At 40.5% G+C, this 19,199-nt stretch overlaps 1 protein-coding gene across 1 annotated transcript in view; it reads left to right on the top strand.

Moving 5' to 3' along the window:
* rbm20 (RNA binding motif protein 20) overlaps nucleotides 1-19,199 on the top strand; it is a 143,202-nt gene that overhangs the window by 63,128 nt on the left and 60,875 nt on the right. Inside the window, exons 2-5 of the mRNA XM_060911416.1 lie at nucleotides 13,622-14,573; nucleotides 15,066-15,127; nucleotides 15,496-15,596; nucleotides 16,102-16,199. Of these exons, the coding sequence (XP_060767399.1) occupies nucleotides 13,622-14,573; nucleotides 15,066-15,127; nucleotides 15,496-15,596; nucleotides 16,102-16,199 (1,213 nt within the window). The remainder of the gene's footprint in view (nucleotides 1-13,621; nucleotides 14,574-15,065; nucleotides 15,128-15,495; nucleotides 15,597-16,101; nucleotides 16,200-19,199) is intronic.

The raw sequence follows: 19,199 nt of genomic DNA, 5'->3' as shown, positions 1-19,199 counted from the left end.
AAATGGCTGCATGACCCATACGTTATGTTCAGAAGGTACCGTAGGATAAGGAATAGCCGTCTTCTGATCTCTCTTGTTCGGGACCCTTTTGAAATGAGCACGTGGTGCGCTTGGACAAGGCATGCTCGTTAATTCTACAGACCGGTCACTCATACCGAGAAGGAACCGTTTCATCAGTGTACTAGTGGCTGATGTGATGATGCCATTCTATTATCATGATGCAGTTATTGTATTCTCATAACATTTACCATTCTGCGAGAGTAGAGTAGAGTGGGGGAAAAGCCCCTGTGGGGTAATACGCCCCCGGCCTGTTTTACCCAAAATAACCACCAGATGGCGCAAAGTTACATTTCTATTGTTGCTATGGACTGGCTTGACAACGGGGATATACAAATATCCACTGTGGATCGCATATCAGCAACGCAGCAGAGAGAAATCAAATTTCATGGTAAGTGATATCATTTTCAGATATCAGTAAAACTATTTAGATAGCTGCTATTTCGTCAGATATCACAGCTGTGTGTGTATGTGGTATGAGTAGACAAGTCAGTACGTTTAAAAAAAAATACATTAGGTATAAAAAGTTGAATCACATTTTGAAAGTAAGAGCCTTTTTTGTAAAAGTGTAGTCTGTGGGGTAAAACGCCCCCTTAATGGCGGGGTAAATGGCCCCCAGGGGGCATCGTTTCCTTTTGTCATAATTACTGTATTTCATACATTTCTGAATAGCAGATACATAGTTTTTAATAACATCTCGCTTACCTGGTTGAGTAAAGCAAGTAATTTGAACTTAATATTAAAAATAATTGAAATTTAAAAAAAAAAATTGAAATTAAAATGCGAAATAAAATAAAATAATGCATCTATTCATTAATTCAGGGATATTTTCTTGTTTCTTTCACATTATAGGCTTAAGTAAACACTTTTGCTATCCAAACAGCTTTTTTTGAGTGAGGGGGCCTATTGCCCCACCTCAGGGGGCCTTTTACCCCACTGGAGGGGTAAAAGGCCCCCTTGGCACAATGTTTGTTTTTGTTAAAAAAAAAAAAAAATTAAGTATTAACTTTAGGCAAACTTTAGGTGGCATTATTGTTCATGTCACTGTCAAAAACTATGATTAAAATTAACACATGGTTCATTTCAACTTGGAGAAAAACTGAATTTTCCTTAAGGGGGGCTTTTCCCCCCACTCTACTATACCGAGTCACTGTTGATTAATTTTTTTTTCTTTTTTGTGTAATATTTTTGAATTTTAAAACGTGTTAGAATGTGTTTTTTTTTCCTGCTTTAACTGCAGCAAAATGAAATATCATGATGTAACACCAAAAACGGTGAAGAAATCCAATGGTGGATTTAAAAAAAAAAAAAGTAAAACAGGTTCTTATGCAATGAAAACTTATCACTGCTACACCTTCAAACACTGATTCTGAGAAATTTAACTAATATTAAATTTTCTGTTTAAAATGATTATACGGATAGCAAAATTTACAAAAATGATGGCTATATTTTATAAATGTACCATGTTGCTATTATCTGGCTTTGTGCTCATCCCCCGGGCTTCGCTAAGCACTTGCGGCATTTAGCAACCCGTCATGCGCTCGTAAAATAGCCTGCTAGAATAAGTCTCTCTCACACACACACAGACCTGGCAGAAGAGCTATGAGTGGTTTGTGTGTGGTAAGTGGAGGTCACAGTAAGGAGAAGCTTGTGCCAAAAAGCAAGTAGACGTCCAGCGCTCAGGTCAGTTTTGTTCTTTTATTATTTCTACTCATATGGGTGAAATGAATGTCTGTCTGTCTGTCTGTCTGTCTGTCTGTCTGTCTGTCTGTCTGTGTGTTTGGTTTAGCACATTCTAATTCCTGCTTGCCTTTCGGTCATCACTCATCTCCGTGGCTAATTTATCAGTTCCTATTGTGGAGCTTTTGGAGAGGCTGTGTGGTGTGTGTGTGTGTGTGTGTGCGCGCGCACACGTGAAGAAACTCTTTGATCCGTCTGCATCTCTCACACTGTAAAAAATGTCCATAGAATTAACAGTGAATTTATGTAAAATCATGACATAAAAAAACTGTAAATACAAAAACAATGAAGCAGTGTGTAATTTACATCAATATACTGTAAAACTCCTAACCAAATACCACTGTTAATTTAACAGTTAGAATATGTTGAATTGATCATATTTATTTGTAGAATTTACAAATTGTTGTAGTTTAAACACAGACAAACTGTAATACTAAAACAGAATGTGATAGTTAAAATTACATCATTGCCCTGTTAAAAAAAAATTAAAAAAAATGTCAGTAGAGGCTCTCTGTGGCTCAGTCGACTAAGGCGCCATACCATGAATCTGGGGACCCGGGTTTGATTCCGACCCGAGGTCATTTCCCAATCCCTCCCTCCAGCTCATTTCCTGTCTCTACACTGTCCTATCCAATAAAGGTGAAAAAAGTCTTAAAAAATATATATATATATATATATATATATATATATATGTATATATATCTGTCTAGTAGCTCATTGCTTGTAACCATCATTTTTGAATCATTGTTTATTGTACAATGAAATCCGTAAAATTATGTATTGATTATTGTACATTGAATACCTGTAAAATTTACATCATTAATTGTACATGGAATCCCAGTGAAATGTACAAGTTATTCTGTAATGTTGTTTACATTTCACTGTATTTTTAACAGGATTATTCTGGCAACCACAGCTGCCAGTATTTTTCCGTAAAAACAACGGATTTTTTTTTTTTTACAGTGCAGGACTTGAAGTGGAATGGTGCTGTAAAACTTCTTTTCTTGCCATTTACTTGATTCATTTTCCAAAATGTTTGAACGTCACATTTTTCGGTATTTGACAGGAAGTCGATCTTTATTCCCCCCCCCAAATTTGCGACTGGCTACTTTTATTCTCCTTTTCAGAAGATAAACTCCATCACCAGTAGCAAACTTTACTCCAAGCAGCCTTTTCTTATGACTTGAATGTTGCTATTTTGTATATTAGTTGTCGATTTTAGCCCTAAATACATTTTATAATTTCTTTTAATTGTTGTGTTGAACAATTTTTAAAAATGTACTAAAATTTAGTTGCTGTAAAATTAAGTAAGCAAGTTTTGTGACAATTCTGTGACAAAATAGCTAAACTCATAACTATATATTTAAAATTCTACTTGATATATTACAGCTTTCCGTGTATGATCTTAACATTGGCTTTACTGTTGCGCTTTACTTTTTTTTTTAACTTATTAATTAGCATATAATATTCATAAACATTATATTTCAATGTAACCACTTTTTAAATACACATTTTAGGGAGACTCGACTAAATACTAAATACTCGACTTCTTCAAACTGTCCAGCATTTTCAGGATTGTTTTATTTCAATTATATTTTAATATTGGAGTATAAAATTATTGAACTTTAATTCAGTGGAATAAAATACAGTAAAAGGAAAATATTTATTCGACGTATTTTTAAATAAACCATAAATATAAATTGGCACTAGAGTTGTTTATTTATTATTTTAGTAACTAATACTAAATACTATTTCTACTACAACTAATATAGTAGTATAATATACTAATGTAGTGATGATGATGATGATGATGATGATGATTTAAATAGTGTTGTAAATCTGAAGGTTCTATGAAGTTGCACTTTAAATTTGTAATATAAAATGTTTACATAAAGTGTGTAGGATTATTTGTTATTGAATTTGTTACAGCCCAGACATTTAATTACAAATATTAGAAATTAATCATTAATAATAATAATAATAATAATAATAATAAAAATCTGAAAAGTAATTAAACACTAAGTTGAAATTTTGCAGGGAATTTACAATATATACTTTATAATTATTCTATAGTTGCTTCACCTTTGTTCAAGTTTATGATGTTAAAGTACTACTTTACTTGAAAAAGTCCTAAATGCACTACTGATAAACTAAATACATAATTCTAATTTTTAACATGAGATCTGTTGACTTCTGTAAATTTAAGTACAAGATGCACAAGGTAGAATATTAAATTCAATTTAATAAAGTTGAATAGAAATTTCCTTTCACTCTTTAAAAAAAAGTGCTAAAATTTCAGCAGAGAAAGTGTAAGACGGCAAAACATTCAAATCACAGTAGAACTATAAACACCAGAATGCAGGATTGTAGAAAAGAATGTACCAGAAAATCTAATACAGTGATGATAATACTGTACTGAGCAGGTTTCATGTTGTAACTGATGTGTTCATGTGAACTTTGGATCTACTTTGGTATTATGTTTTCTTTGAGTAATAGTTCTCTAAATGACCGAAATAATTTTTGAAGTTAAATTGGAGCCTAAACAAAGTTCTGACTTGACGTAAATGAGCTCTTTTTCCGCTGTACAATGAATAATCAACATTGAAAATTTTTTTGAGTCAAATTTAAAAGTTAAAAGTTGTAACTACCTGCTAGCCTCTCGCTTAATGAAGAAATATAAACAAATTTCAGACACAAAGACAATTTTTCACCTCGTGCTTCTATCAAAAATTATCTTTTAAGGTATTTATTTCGATAGATGCTGTTTTTTTGTTTTGTACAGAACACTGTTAAGATGAAAGATTACTGAAATTTTAAATGGGGGGAAAACACACAAGAAATATATTAACAGTGTCAGTTAAGGTTCCACAACCTGACATTATTTATAGCTTTAGATTAAACATAATGATTACATTTTAACAATTTACACAAAAATAGCAATTGGTTTGAATGGCAATATATTGAATATGAAACAGGAACTCTTTTTTTTTTTTTTTTTCCTAATTCATAGCTAAATATTAATCAGCATAAATGAAACGACGGCACTTATTTATTGAGTAACTGCCGTAGAAGTGTATTTGGTCAGTTTAATGTGTATAAATGTCGGAACCTATTATTCAGCCTCACTTATGACTTCTACTAAAATATTACCAATATTAATGTTGGTCATTTGTAGACATCATTTTAGTCTGGATTAGTTCATGATGATGTTGTTTAAATAAACATTTATTACACACATTAACTGCTTTTATGGTTTGTTAATGCTGTTTAATAATATCAGTTAAGGGAACGTTAATGTAAAACGCTCTGAATTATTTTTTTAAACTGATTTATTTTTTTTTTATTTCCAAAAATAAAATCTTTTCCAAACTGAGATCAGCTCAAATGATTTTTTTTCCCCTTCTCCAACATCTGATCCAACTTTTTTTTTTTTTTTGCTGGCATCAGCCCAATATAGATTCTGGGTAGAACAAAAACACATCAGCGGTGCTGAGGATATTTCACTCGCACACTTTCAGTAGAAATACTCGAACACTACTACATGAACCTAAATCTGTACATTCTCTATTTTCCCAGACCAGATATGAGGAATTCAACAATATACAGTATTTTGCAATATTCAACACTCTAAATTATATTATCCTGGGGTTCCATTTGGGAATTGGTGCCCCACGGTTTATTTTATTTATTTATTTAATTTGGACAATTTTAAAAGGTCTACCATCTTGTAAGATTCTTTATTTTGGAAACAGAATAATAATTATTGAGGAACATTTTGTCCTATTTTGAAAAGACATGGTTTCAAGCAAATCTTTTAATTTAAAAGAAAAATGAACTAAGCAATTATTATAATCAGACTATAAAATAATTTACTGTGCATTACGCTTACCTTATTTATGTTCTCTAATTCTACTTCTCTGTATTTTTCTGTTTCTGATATAAACCATGTCCAATTTCCATTATTTTTTAAAGTGAAGTGTGTGTGTGTGTGTGTGTGGTATGAACCCAGCTGGTGCAGGGTGCTGCTGAAATGCGAGACTTGAGGAAGAAGAGTGTGAAGCGTGATGATGGATATGAGGGACCCGCTGTGAAACACTCCCTTTATTGAATCCGTCAGTGAAAGGGTGATGCTGTGTGTGTGTGTGTGTGTGTGTGTGTGTGTGTTCACTGTAATCACGTCTGCAAACTTGTACGGTGAAAAGCTCACTTGTCTGTTAGGTGTTTGAATGTGAAGTGTTGAAAGAAGTGGATTCAGTTGCTAATTTATGACACTGAAGAAACACAAACCTGTAAAAAGGTTCTTGATGGATTTCTAAATATCAAATCTGACCTTATTAGTCGAACCCAAGACTTGCACTATTTATTTATGCTTTATTTCTTTTTTCCCCTCTTTCTTAAATTCATGAATATCAAAATGACAATCTGATCTTTTCATGTGCTTTCTGTTTTTTATTTTTATTTTTATGAAAAACGTTTTGACAAAATGGCCGCTTTCACTAAACGGCTGCTTTAACTGAATGCAGCGACGAATAATTTTAACCGAGGCGTGAATGCCAGGCACAAGTGCTTGTTTAGAACATCCAAATAGGTGCAGTTATGGAAAAATTACTACGCTAATTTAAAAAGCAGTGAGCCTTTTTAGCATTTGAATTAGTGTTCTGTATTGTTGATGGGATAAGATTGACGGTGTGAAACATTACCTTTCAAAGACATATATTTGCAATTACTCTCGCGGTACGCCTCGTTAAGTTTGAAAAGGATACAGCAAATGGTGGCTTCAAATTTGGCCAGTGTTGCCGTGCAAAATATTACAGAACACATCATTAACACATCTTTATTGTAGTTTCCCAATACTGGTGCTTAAACAAGCCAAAAAAACCCAACTAAATCTTTGTATTTATTGACTTGACTTGTCATACGCTCTGAGATGAATTCACCAGACAGAATCATACTGTATTTGTGGTAACAGAGCGGTGTCGGTTGCACGCACGACTGCTTCAGCTTCATATATTGAGCTAGAATTAGATCTCTGAAGTGTTAGGGTTTGACGGCTTAGCCAAGTTTTCCAGTCTTGGAACACGCCTACGTATAACAGAGTATGGCAAAGTTCCACCTGTAATGAGGTGCTGCATTCGAGTCATACATGAGCTGATAGCTGATGAGGCGCGTAGCACCGAGCCATGTACGACGAGATTGAGTGGAATAACTGTTTTATTCTGTCCACATTCACTGGATTTTGAAAAAACAGAGCGTTTTTATTTTTTTGCAAATTCGATCAATAAAAACTTTATACAAACCGTCTGACGAAATCGTTTCCGCTTAGAATGTCAGTGACAGGAGCAATTTGTGAAAAATGCTATAATTCTTGAAAAACTTAAATACATTCTTACCATCAAAATACTTTCATTCCATATTTTGTTGCTTTTTTAATTTATTTTTGTATATTTTTGGGTTTTGTTTTCGAGTAGAGTTTTTATTTAGTCTTTGGTTGGTTCAGCAAAATGCTCCGGCAGTTTCTTTTTTTTTTTTTTTTTTTGGCGGTTGGCAAACCAACTTAAAGGTGCATTACTGCCACCAACTGGGCTGGAAGGTGAAACAGGAGATATTGGGGGGGAAAAAACTTCTTTTCACTATTTCTCTTTTTAAAATACTTGATGACAAAGCCGCCATTTTGTTTTTCTCTACTCACCGTATATGAGCTAATATCCTAGTAGTAGAGTAGCCAATCGGAGCGGGCAGAATAATTCTCTTTATTTCTTTTAGTCTGTAATTGTGTATTGACCTGAGCATCTAAATTCTACGATATCTGAAAAATACTGACATTTTCGGCAACATTTTTATTCTGAAATGGGTTTGTAAGTCAACCACATTGCCATGACGCCTCACCCAAGTATTTCCTGAAAACTGAAAAGCAGAATTTCTAGAAACGGTTCGAAGAGTCAAGTTATTTGCTTAAAAGCGATCCTGATCAATGAGCTGAGATTTAAAACGGCGCATCGAGTTATCCGTGATGGTCATTTTTCCTTCAGCGAACAGATGAGCACAATTCGTATCCACGTTAGCGTTTCAGAACGAAGTGTGCACGTGAAAAGATGCATCGTTTCATGGTCAGATTCTTCTCGACAGCGTGCAATGATTTATGCATTCGTACATTAAAGAATTAGAATTCTGTCCGGTTCCGGATGACCACAAGGAAACATCTGTTTTTAATCTCATTTATCAAATGCACTGGCACGTATAACCTCCGGGCAAAATTTAATCAGACGTGGGTAAAATCAGTGTTGCTTCTGTATTGACTTCAATGTTAAACCCTGACTCGCCATGAAAATGGACGATTTGAACGCCTTTTACTTTTTTCGGGTCTGATCAAATTTCATGCAGAGCATAAAAAAAAATAAATGAATAAAACCATTCCCCAAACGACAGCTGTTTTTATTAAGAAATTGTGGTTGATATGGTGAATATATTTGTTGCGTGTAAGAAGAAGTTTATTTAACTTTGATGCTGGAGACTCCTTCCATAAATCGGTGCTTTACCACGCTGCAGCTTTCTCGCTAACATCGTCTCCTTTTGTCTGCTATAACATTAGTGAAAACAGTAACTCGTTTTGTAAGTGCGGTACTTTTTAAATGGAAGTTCTCCAGTTGGTCCCGGTTTATTTTCGCTGCTCCAGATGACTAAAGATTTTGGGATTATCACTGTGTTTTATCATTACCCAATGGCGCGAACCTGCTAATGCGTCCCTGCATGCGAATAGCTGTAGGTTTGCACCTTAAACTTGTGTAACCCTGTAATTTGAAGTAATCGGAAAGGGCGTAGGTACGTTACTGCCATTTATATTGATGTTTTACTGCGTGTAAGCCATAAAGCAGCCATCGCCAGATCACTATCTGAGACAGCTGTCCTAAAGCACAACAGCTGCATGGACTTACAGGCGTGCTTTACCCGGAAAATCATATTTCTGAATGCTACGTCAGACCCTATATAATGACTCGATCTTTTGCTCGGACATGATTTATTGCTGGATATGATTTGTTTGCGGAGATGCGCGATCTTTAGAAATAAATCGATATGAAGTCCGGCTATCCGTAAATCCCTGTCAGCTGCTCTTTCAGTGAGGTGTCACTGATGGATTGTAATTATTGTAACCCAGTATGAGCAAGTCCGCGTATCCTTTCACATTCTGCAGCTCGTTCGTGACGCTCGTCGTCTTCAGCACCGGGTCAGCGTGCTTTCTGTATTCCGAACCGATTTTCTCATGCGACGTTTTTAGACTTTCACTAACGATCTTTTTGAAACAACGGCGCTGCAGGGTCATTATTGTTCAGCTTCAGTCTCTGTATCAAACAACGTTTGGCTAGCAGCTCGTTTAACGCCAGTTTTTACGATCTGGAAACGGTCCTGTAAGTCCGTATCAAAACCCTAGGCGCCTTGAACGCCATGGTGCCAAGGTGTTAATCCTCCTGTACGGTTCAGTTGCACAAATTCCAATTAAAAAAAAAAAAAACACGCAGACTGCAGTCTTGTACCCTGACAAGACGGGGAATGTCGGGTTCCACTTTGCAGATCAGGTTTTGCTTTTGGAAGGAAATGAATCCTGATGCCTCATTGTGTCATTGGCTATTTAAGGGACCTTGATTCAATCTGGATAACCTAAAAACTGGTGTTGGTTCATGCTGTTCCCTGTGGAGGCATTTTGTCTTTATCTGAATGTTACCGAGTTTGCATGACGAGAAGGGAGGAATGATCAGGATACTGCTACACGCTTTGATTAAAGTTACTGCATGCTAAATTTAGTTAGCATGTAAACACATTAATCAGTATGAGAGAAACAGGCATTGACAGTAAATCAGAACACAAGTCAGAGTGGCCATGTTCTCATCCCGAAACATACGTAGATGGACTGCGTCCTTTTTCGTCTCGTCTCATCTCGTTATCTCTAGCCGCTTTATCCTGTTCTACAGGGTCGCAGGCGAGCTGGAGCCTATCCCAGCTGACTACAGGCGAAAGGCGGGGTACACCCTGGACAAGTCGCCGGGTCATCACAGGGCTGACACATACTCTCGAGTTCCGAATAATAGCGCAGTTGGGAATAAGAGTGTAGGGCGGCAAAATGGGCAAAAATGAATGAGTGTAGGGTGGAAATAAGCACGCAGGCCGGAAAATTCTCGAGTTTCGAATAATAGTGCAGTTAGGAATAAGAGTATAGGATGGCACATTAGGACAAATATAATAAGCGATAAGCACACTTGTAGTCGAGAAAATTATGATGAACAGATCTTGGAGACCAAATATCAATTCAGTAAACAGACAAATCATATCATATGGCTGTCAAAATTTCTTGTTCGTGTTCTTTTTATCTAAAACAAAAAGAATATCTGGATACTAGTAGAGTACTTTTGCTTGAGAAACTCAAGTATGCAAATTGCTTTAATTTACCTTTATTTAAGGTCTTAAAACATCAAAATTCTCATTTAAAAGTGTCAAAATTCTATTGCAGAGGAAGACTTTATTGCACCATTTGAATCCAGCAGGTGAAAGAGCATGAACCGTTAAGTCTTCATCCGATTCTTCAACAATATCACAATTATGGCCCTTTTCCACTACCCTTTCTCAGCTCACTTCAGCCCGACACGGCTCGCGTTTCGACTACCTCAAAACAGCACGACTCAGCTCGCTTCAGCCCTGCTTAGCACCCAAAACTCGCACCGTTTTGGAGTGGGGCTGAAGCGAGCCAAACCGAGCTGAGTGAGGCCAGGGGCGTGAGCAGACACTCCCCTGTGCACTGATTGGTGAGGAGGAGTGTCCTCACATGCCCACACACACCCCGCGAGCACGCTGGGATCTGTAAACCCGGAAGAAGAATAATTACGAGAATTTCTGAAGCCTTATGCGCCTCGCCTCATCTATACGCTCTTGCCAGTATCTGTTGGCGTTGTCGGTGACAACAAGCCACAGCACCAAGACCAGCAACACTAACGACTCCATGTCCTCCATGTTTATTGTTTACTATCCGGGTTGTGAGACTACCGCTTAAAAGATCACTGATGTCACTGTTTGCGCCGCCTAACGACATCACGTGACGTCCACCCACTTTCGCTAACTCCACCCAATGTGTCCACCCACTTCCACCCACTTCCAGCCAGCACGGTTCAGCGCGGTTGTAGTCGAAATGCAACTCCAACAGCTCCACTCAGCTCGACTCAGCACGGCACGGCTCAGCCCGACTCAGCCGCGTTTGTAGTGGAAAAGCGGCATTAGAATATGAAGGGATGATCAGCCAATAGATACAAACGCCTCTTAATTCCAATTAATACAATATGACTTAAGGAAAAAGGCTATATCTTAATGCTTTATTACTTCACTTCTGTGTTTAGTCCTAATCAGTGATGTACGGGGGATTTGGAGAAAATTTTTTGACATGACCATGTCAAAAAATTGTCTCCGGATCCCCCGTACATCACTGATTGGGACTATTCTATGTGCAGATATGCACTACAAAATATGTGTACATAGCCAATGGACATACACACTGTTTTTAGTCGGCACACATCATGCCGTTTGAGAATGTTGCTAGCATAAAATACTTAAAACTAGAAAGTTTACATGTATAGTTGATTAATCGTTGTCACTGCACTCCAGCATGGATTTCCTAATCTTGAAATTTGAGGGGTTTTTTTAATTGCATATTTATAACTTTATAATCTAGGAGAATTTCTGAGATATTAACGATCATAGATACCGTTGTTTACCACCGGCAGTAGTGTTGGTGCATCGGCGGTGCTTCGTTGTGTCTGCGCATGTGCGTAGTGAGTCGTCTGTGTTCAGGCGTTATTTTTCGCTCATTCGTCACACGTGCTTGTATTGACAAATAGAATAAGCGTGTAGGCTCGAATAAGACCGTGCAGGCGGGAATTTTTCGCAAAAATAAATAGCCGTGCATGCACTGTTATTCGGAACTCGAGAGTAGACACAGACAACCATTCACACTCGCATTCACACCTACGGTCAATTTAGAGTCACCAGTTAACCTAACCTGCATGTCTTTGGACTGTGGGGGAAACCGGAGCACCCGGAGGAAACCCACGCGGACAACATGCAAACTCCGCACAGAAAGGCCCTCGCCGGCCACGGGGCTCGAACCCAGGACCTTCTTGCTGTGAGGCGACAGCGCTAACCACTACACCACCGTGCCGCCCTGTTTGGAAAACTGATTCTCTGAATGATGTCATTCAAGGAACGAATCAATTCCATCGTTTAAAGGCACCCGAGAAGAACGGACCATTGAATTTGCCGCGAGGCGGTCTTGTCCGGGTGATAAATGACCCGGATGAACGCTACCACGTACGTGTAAGCCCTCCTACTTGCCAGTGGTTGTGTTTAGACGATAAGCGGGAACAAGTTGCGCCCGGAACAAGATAAAGAAAGAAAGCACAACTTTATTCATCACACACTTGTGAAATTTCCTCTCTGCATTTAACCCATCTGAAGCAGTGAACACACACGTGAGCAATGAGCACACACACATACATACCCAGAGCAGTAGGCAGCCATGCTAACAGCGCGCGGGGAGCAGTCGGGAGTTCGGTGCCTCGCTCAAGGCCACCTCAGCCCAAGGCCGTCCCATTATTAACCTAACCGCATGTCTTTGGACTGTGGGGGAAACCGGAGCACCCGGAGGAAACCCACGCGGACACGGGGAGAACACGCAAACTCCGCACAGAAAGGCCTTCGCCGGCTGCTGGGTTCGAACCCAGAACCTTCTTGCTGTAAGGCGACAGCGCTAACCACTACACCACCGTTCCGAAACAAGGTGCACCACCTCGTACAGATCATGTTTAGATGGGCAGATCATGTTTAGACGGGCAGTTGCGCTGGGAGTTCTGGTGCAAGTGCCTGTGTAAAAGCAGCTATAGTTTATTCCTCAATAGTTTATTTTCTTCAGGCCCTACCAGGTTTCACAAAATTAATCCTAGTATTGTTTCAGCAGTAATGCTGGTCATATAGGGCTTGGGAATCGAAATCGCATTGTACTGCACTGTGGAATACTGTATATTAGCCATTCTAATGTCTCAGGCATTTGTTCTTATGCTCTGTATAAACAACTGTATTTTTGGTTTGGTCATGACTGATGGGTTCATGACTCGGTTCATTATTTCAGGATGCAAGAAACATGACTTTCTGAGAAAATTACACTTTTATTGTAAAATTTACAGTAACTTTAAGGCAGCATGGCTTCCCTCAGCTACTGTACCTTACACTGATTCAATCACCGCGACCACTCGGGTATCATCTAAAATTCGTGGGACGCTTTTGTGGGCCACTAATTTTATGCATGAATTTTATTCATGCGTAAAATTTTAAAATATCCAACCACGGACTGTGTTTTCTGGTACTTTACCATAGAGCTCTGGTTTACAGTAAAATAATAACAGCATTACAATAACTTGCGACGAGTGGATTAATGATACAGAAGCAGTACCTCTTAAAAACTTGCTGTGATTTCCATTTATCCAGATCAAGTAAAGACCTTGTAACTCTTTGCAAGACAATAATATCTCGGATATTGCAGCTGCAGCACGATGCCATGTTACCCAATCTCCATAAAAATATTTAAAAAAAAAAAAAAACAATACATTACAAGCGTTCCCTGTACTGGTAACTTGTAGAGTTGTATGTAGTGGTAAAACGGTAATGAACCCCAAATTATCCAGGGAATATCTTGACCACTAAACCACTTTGATGTTTTTTGTTACTTTTGTTTATTCACTCTCCATCATTCTTTGCACACTTAACTGACTTTTAGTCCTGACTCTCCTTACAGTACTGGTTCAGGAGATAAGTTTGATGATAAGGCGCTTCCTGTTGGTGGAGCCCTAAGTGGGGCTGGTCAAAATCTGCTGCTTACTCCGGCCAGTCTGCAGCTGGCCCAACTCCAGGCTCAGCTCACCTTGCACCGCCTCAAACTCGCCCAGAGCAGCAACACTGCTGCTGCTGCGACAGTCCTCAATCAAGTCCTCTCCAATGTGGCCATGTCCCAGCCATTATTTAACCAGCTTAGGGGCCCCACCATGCCCCAGGCTCCAGGGACAGGCTTTCCTTCCGCACCCATAACCTTTCCCCCTCCGGCCAGTCCCCTAGGCACCCTGGTAGGGGGTGCGTTCACCCAGAACCACGCTGGGATCCGAATAAATCACTATGGAGGAGGTGGAAACATGAACCAGAATGCCAACTCGCATGGGGAATGTGGGAATAAGGCCAGCAAATTTCAGGCAACATTTCTGGGTGGAACCACAGCAGGGGCCAGTAAAGCAAGTCAAGGAGGACAGTATGGAGGCCCTGGTGGTCCCAAAGCCAACAGCCAAAACAACTACCAGAGAGACTTTTACTCTTCTGAGGGTCAAATCCAGGACTCTGGCCATACAGAACAATGGAAAAACCCAACCAGCTTTCCCATCTCTGGTAAACTGGATGTAGGAACAGGTGTTGGGGGCAATACATGGACACCGTCCACTCATGGATTTATCGGTCCACGAGCAGAACTGTACAATCCTGAGGAGCCCACTGGTGACCCCAAGTTCAGCCCAGCAGGAGGCCTTGGTTTTTGCACTGCCGGTGGTCAGCAGGGGTTTCTAGGATACCCACAACTACAGAAGGGTGAGGAGGGGATGGGCATGACGCTACAAGCACACCAGCTCAACGATTATCATGGCGTCACACCATCACACCTACCCCACCAGTGCGCCATTTGTGAAAAGAAGGTTTACAACTTGAAGGTGAGTGAGACTGACCAAGTGCTTGACGGGGGGGGGGGCAGCATGCGATAGTCTTGCTTGCTTGCTCGTCTTGCTCTTGAGAACCGTTTCACAAGATTAAGGAAGGTCTGAAACCATTCTTTTAAAGCTTTACCAGCACTGAAAATGAACTTAAAAAGTGAGAGACATTTTACGATAGAAAAGGTGACGGATAACAACCGCCACTGAAACATAGATGGTCTACACTGCATGCTGAAATCACAGCGTCAGTTGTTCTCAGGTTGGTGTGAAAGCTGAGCGAGCAGCTGGCTTGAAAAGGGGCAGGATGTGCAGCAGTGTTTAGCAGTGCTGCTTTCATTTCATTCCTTCATTCAGCATTCTTGCTCTCCCTGACCGAGTGCTCTGTGGTCTTTTTAATTGGACCAACTGTGGAATCTCACACTCAGAAAAGAGGGTCTCGGGGAGCTCATTGCTGACCGATGGACTGTGTGTGTGTGTGTGTCGTCTTTTCAGGACTGGGACCAGCATGTGAAAGGCAAGTTGCATATACAGAATTGCTCGCTGTACACCGACAGGTGAGTAACAAGACTGAAATTCACACTGCCTTTAATCTGTGTTGATAGATTGAGAGTTGAAACTTGAGTGGCGATTAGAAGACGACTGTACGGATTGCTGTTGCTGAGATATGAAAGATTTTGAGAGGCTTGTCTGATCTGGGGTATACATAGGATATATTTACAACCCTTTCATGAAATTAAAGGGAATGTATTTTAATGCCAGTGAGGAGTTAGTAACCGAAGAGCTTTGTTTCATTCCATCTTCTGTCAAATAGCCCTATTAAAGAAGGTCAAGGTATTAGGTAGGAGGCTATGTGATGCTGTGTTTACAGAAGTAGTGACCTGGATGTCAGCCAGGTCATGAGATAAAGCCGTCTCTCTTACAGCCCTGCACTTGGAACGCTGCACTTTCCTGTCGCCTCGGAAGGATGCCTGAGCTCCGCGTTGAATAACACCACCATGGCATACTCGTCCACCGCTAGCCAAGGTAAGCTGAGTCATGGCGTTTCCCCCTTGTGTATGTTTGATAACGGGAGAGGTGGAGCTCAGAGATATGAGGTGTGATTTTTTGAGGCAAGGATCTATTTTTAGGGGCAGTCATTCGGGTCGCAGCCGGAGCACGTGGCCTGCAAGATTGCTCGCAGGACAACGTTTATTAATAACAGTGGGCAGAGTTGTTTTAGCAATGGTGGACACGGCGTCCTAGGAAGCGGGTTTTAAACTCGACGCATTCTGAAAGTTCCGAGCTCGTCGGTGTAAAACGCACAATGTGCGAGTGGCGAGGAGGATAAAGTCGAAGAAAGGCATATAATTGGGTGAGTAGGGGAGGGAGGATGGAATGTCGTTGAAGGATTAGCCGCAAACATGGAGGATCTTTTTATGAGCCAAGCGACCAAGATTTCTAATGCTGACCTTGAATCCTGGAGCGTCTAAACTAGCACATCAGAAATGTTTCTTGCTTCACTGTGACCTTTGTTTGTTTTGTTCTGCAGATGTTTCAACTGGAGGCTCTTCGTTTTTAGCAGCTGCACCTATGAAGTCATTTCCTCTCTCGGGGGCGGGATTTACCTCACACCAAGCGGGGTCAAAGGTCAGCTATAGTTGTCTGAGACATGCTCACACTTCCCATGGTCATTCAATCAAAGTGAATTCGTGAAAGCCAGTACAAATGATCTCGCAGATGTTTGGAATGTGCCTCGTCCTATCAAGGCACGCTGACGCTATATTGAGCGCTTGCTTTCGGAGCAAGCATCGTTTTCATCCGACGGCGTGACGACGAAGCTCATTTTAATCTGAATATAATCTCATCCCTTTCCCCTCCAAATATAACGGCGCTAGTTAGCCGCACGTATCTCGTACACACTGGGAACAAACGGGAGAGGGAGCATGACTGCTTTGTTGACTGATCAGTTACTGTCTGCTTATTACAAAGGCTTGAACGCAATTACAGATAATCATGGAAGAGATTAATCACTCGAGGCACTGCAAGTTAGAGACAGATGGACGGCATTAACAGTTCGTGGCAAGCATTAAGTATTTTTTACCAATACAGAGCCAGCTTGGAAATTTCTCTAGTTTCTCGTTATTGATTTGCTTTTGTTTGTCAGTAATTCACTGCTCACGCGATGGTGCAGTTGCTGTTTTGTCTCTAAGGTGATCCGGGGGTGGGGGGTGGGTGGGAATACTTTCAGGACAACTGCTCTGGCAGGTTTAACTCGTGCCAAACAGATCTAATTCCACGCACAGTTTTGTTTTATTTGTCTGCCGTCTTTTTATAGCATCGGACAGATGGATTTTGAGAGATAACTCGAGTAATATGTCATAGGTCATGAGATCGAAATGGCAGAAGGGCTCAGACAGACGTCTCTGATTTTTGCTATATAAGAAATGTATTTATTTGGCTAATTTTGTTATGTTGTAGTTAAAAAAAAAAAGACAGAGTGAAGATCCTTATCATCAAACTGGCTGAAATTGTTTCTCAATCAGAAGTATTTTTAAAATCACTTTACCTCAAAAAGCGAAATGGAGAAAATTGCATTTAATAATAACGCCGATAATTTTCTTTGAGTGTAGTATATAATAAAGAGGATTACAAATTATAAATATGACCAGGAAAACTATATCTTAAGTACGGCCTTTATTGGTTGTCTACAACCTGATGGCCTTTTCTAACAGCCTGATAATAATAATAATAATGATGACGATGATGATCTTTATTTTTCATAAAAAGCCAAAAAACATTTTTAGCTTGAATCAACAAATCAGAAATGAGTGCGCACTACATTGAACTTGTTTCCACTGCACCAACTTAAAAAAAAAAAAAAAAGTGACACTTCAAAAAATTTCTTTTTTTTTAAAGATAGTTTTGGGTCTTTTTGTGCAGTTTTTGAGATGTAGTTGTCGTGGAATTTTTCTGAGACCTTTTTGGGAACCTCGGACACCAATTCGTCACGTTTAATTTTGTTTAAAATTTAAAAAATTGGGGGCGTCGTGGCTCAGGTGGATAAGGCGCCATACCATAAATCCGGGGACCCGGGTTCGATTCCGGCCCGAGGTCATTTCCCGATCCCTCCCCGTCTCTCTCTCTCTCATCTCATCTCATTATCTCTAGCCGCTTTATCCTTCTACAGGGTCGCAGGCAAGCCGGAGCCTATCCCAGCTGACTACGGGCGAAAGACGGGGTACACCCTGGACAAGTCGCCAGGTCATCACAGGGCTGACACATAGACACAGACAACCATTCACACTCACATTCACACCTACGGTCAATTTAGAGTCACCAGTTAACCTAACCTGCATGTCTTTGGACTGTGGGGGAAACCGGAGCACCCGGAGGAAACCCACGCGGACACGGGGAGAACATGCAAACTCCGCACAGAAAGGCCCTCGCCGGCCCCGGGGCTCGAACCCAGGACCTTCTTGCTGTGAGGCGACAGCGCTAACCACTACACCACCGTGCCGCCTCTCTCTCTCTCTCTCCCGCTCATTTCCTGTCTCTACACTGTCCTATCCAATAAAGGTGCAAAAAGCCCCAAAAAATATCTTTAAAAAAAATAATAAAATTTTTTTTTAATTATTATTATTTTTATAATTTTTTAAAATTTTTCCCTGAGGTTCATCACTAATTGTAGGGCCTTGACCCATCACTGCGAACTGTCAGTAACCTAATCACACTAATGCCGCTTTTCCACTACCAACGCGGCTGAGCCGTGCCGTGCTGAGTCGGGCTGAGTCGAGCTGAGCGGGGCTGTTGGAGTTGCATTTCGACTACAACCGCGCTGAACCGTGCTGGCTGGAAGTGGGTGGACACATTGGGTGGAGTTAGCGAAAGTGGGTGGACGTCAGGTGATGTCGTTAGGCGGCGCAAACAGTGACATCAGTGAGCTTTTAAGCGGTAGTCTCATGACCCGGAGAGTAAACAATAAACATGGAGGACATGGAGTCGTTAGTGTTGCTGGTCTTGGTGCTGTGGCTTGTTGTCACCGACAACGCCAACAGATACTGGCAAGAGCGTATAGATGAGGCGAGGCGCATAAGGCTTCATAATTCTCGTAATTCGTAATTCTTCTTCCGGGTTTACGGTGTTTACAGATCCCAGCGCGCTCGCGGGGCGTGTGAGGACACTCCTCCTCACCAATCAGTGCACAGGGGAGTGTCTGCTCACGCCCCTGGCCTCACTCAGCTCGGTTTGGCTCGCTTCAGCCCCACTCCAAAACGGTGCGAGTTTTGGGTGCTAAGCAGGGCTGAAGCGAGCTGAGTCGTGCTGTTTTTAGATAGTCGAAACGCGAGCCGTGTCGGGCTGAAGTGAGCTGAAGCGAGCTGAAAAAGGGTAGTGGAAAAGGGCCATAAGGAACCTTGACTCTTATGGCCTGCGCTCCAATGATCATTTGCTGCTCTCTGTCCCATCCGTCCGCACAGAGCAGGGAAAAAGAGCTTTAGTTTTCTCTGCCCCCACCACCTGGAACAAGCTGCAAAAGGACCTAAAAATAAAAGAACTTATTCCATTGAGCGATTTTAACTCCAGACTGAGAGCACTTGAGACGGCGTCCCTGATTTGTAACTGTTTTAAATTATTTTTTTCTTTTAATCA

Source organism: Neoarius graeffei, chromosome 27, assembly GCF_027579695.1.
Source record: "Neoarius graeffei isolate fNeoGra1 chromosome 27, fNeoGra1.pri, whole genome shotgun sequence".
Classification (NCBI taxonomy): domain Eukaryota; kingdom Metazoa; phylum Chordata; class Actinopteri; order Siluriformes; family Ariidae; genus Neoarius; species Neoarius graeffei.
The sequence above is the reverse complement of the archived record's forward strand: the minus strand, read 5'-3'. Positions and strand labels throughout refer to the sequence as shown.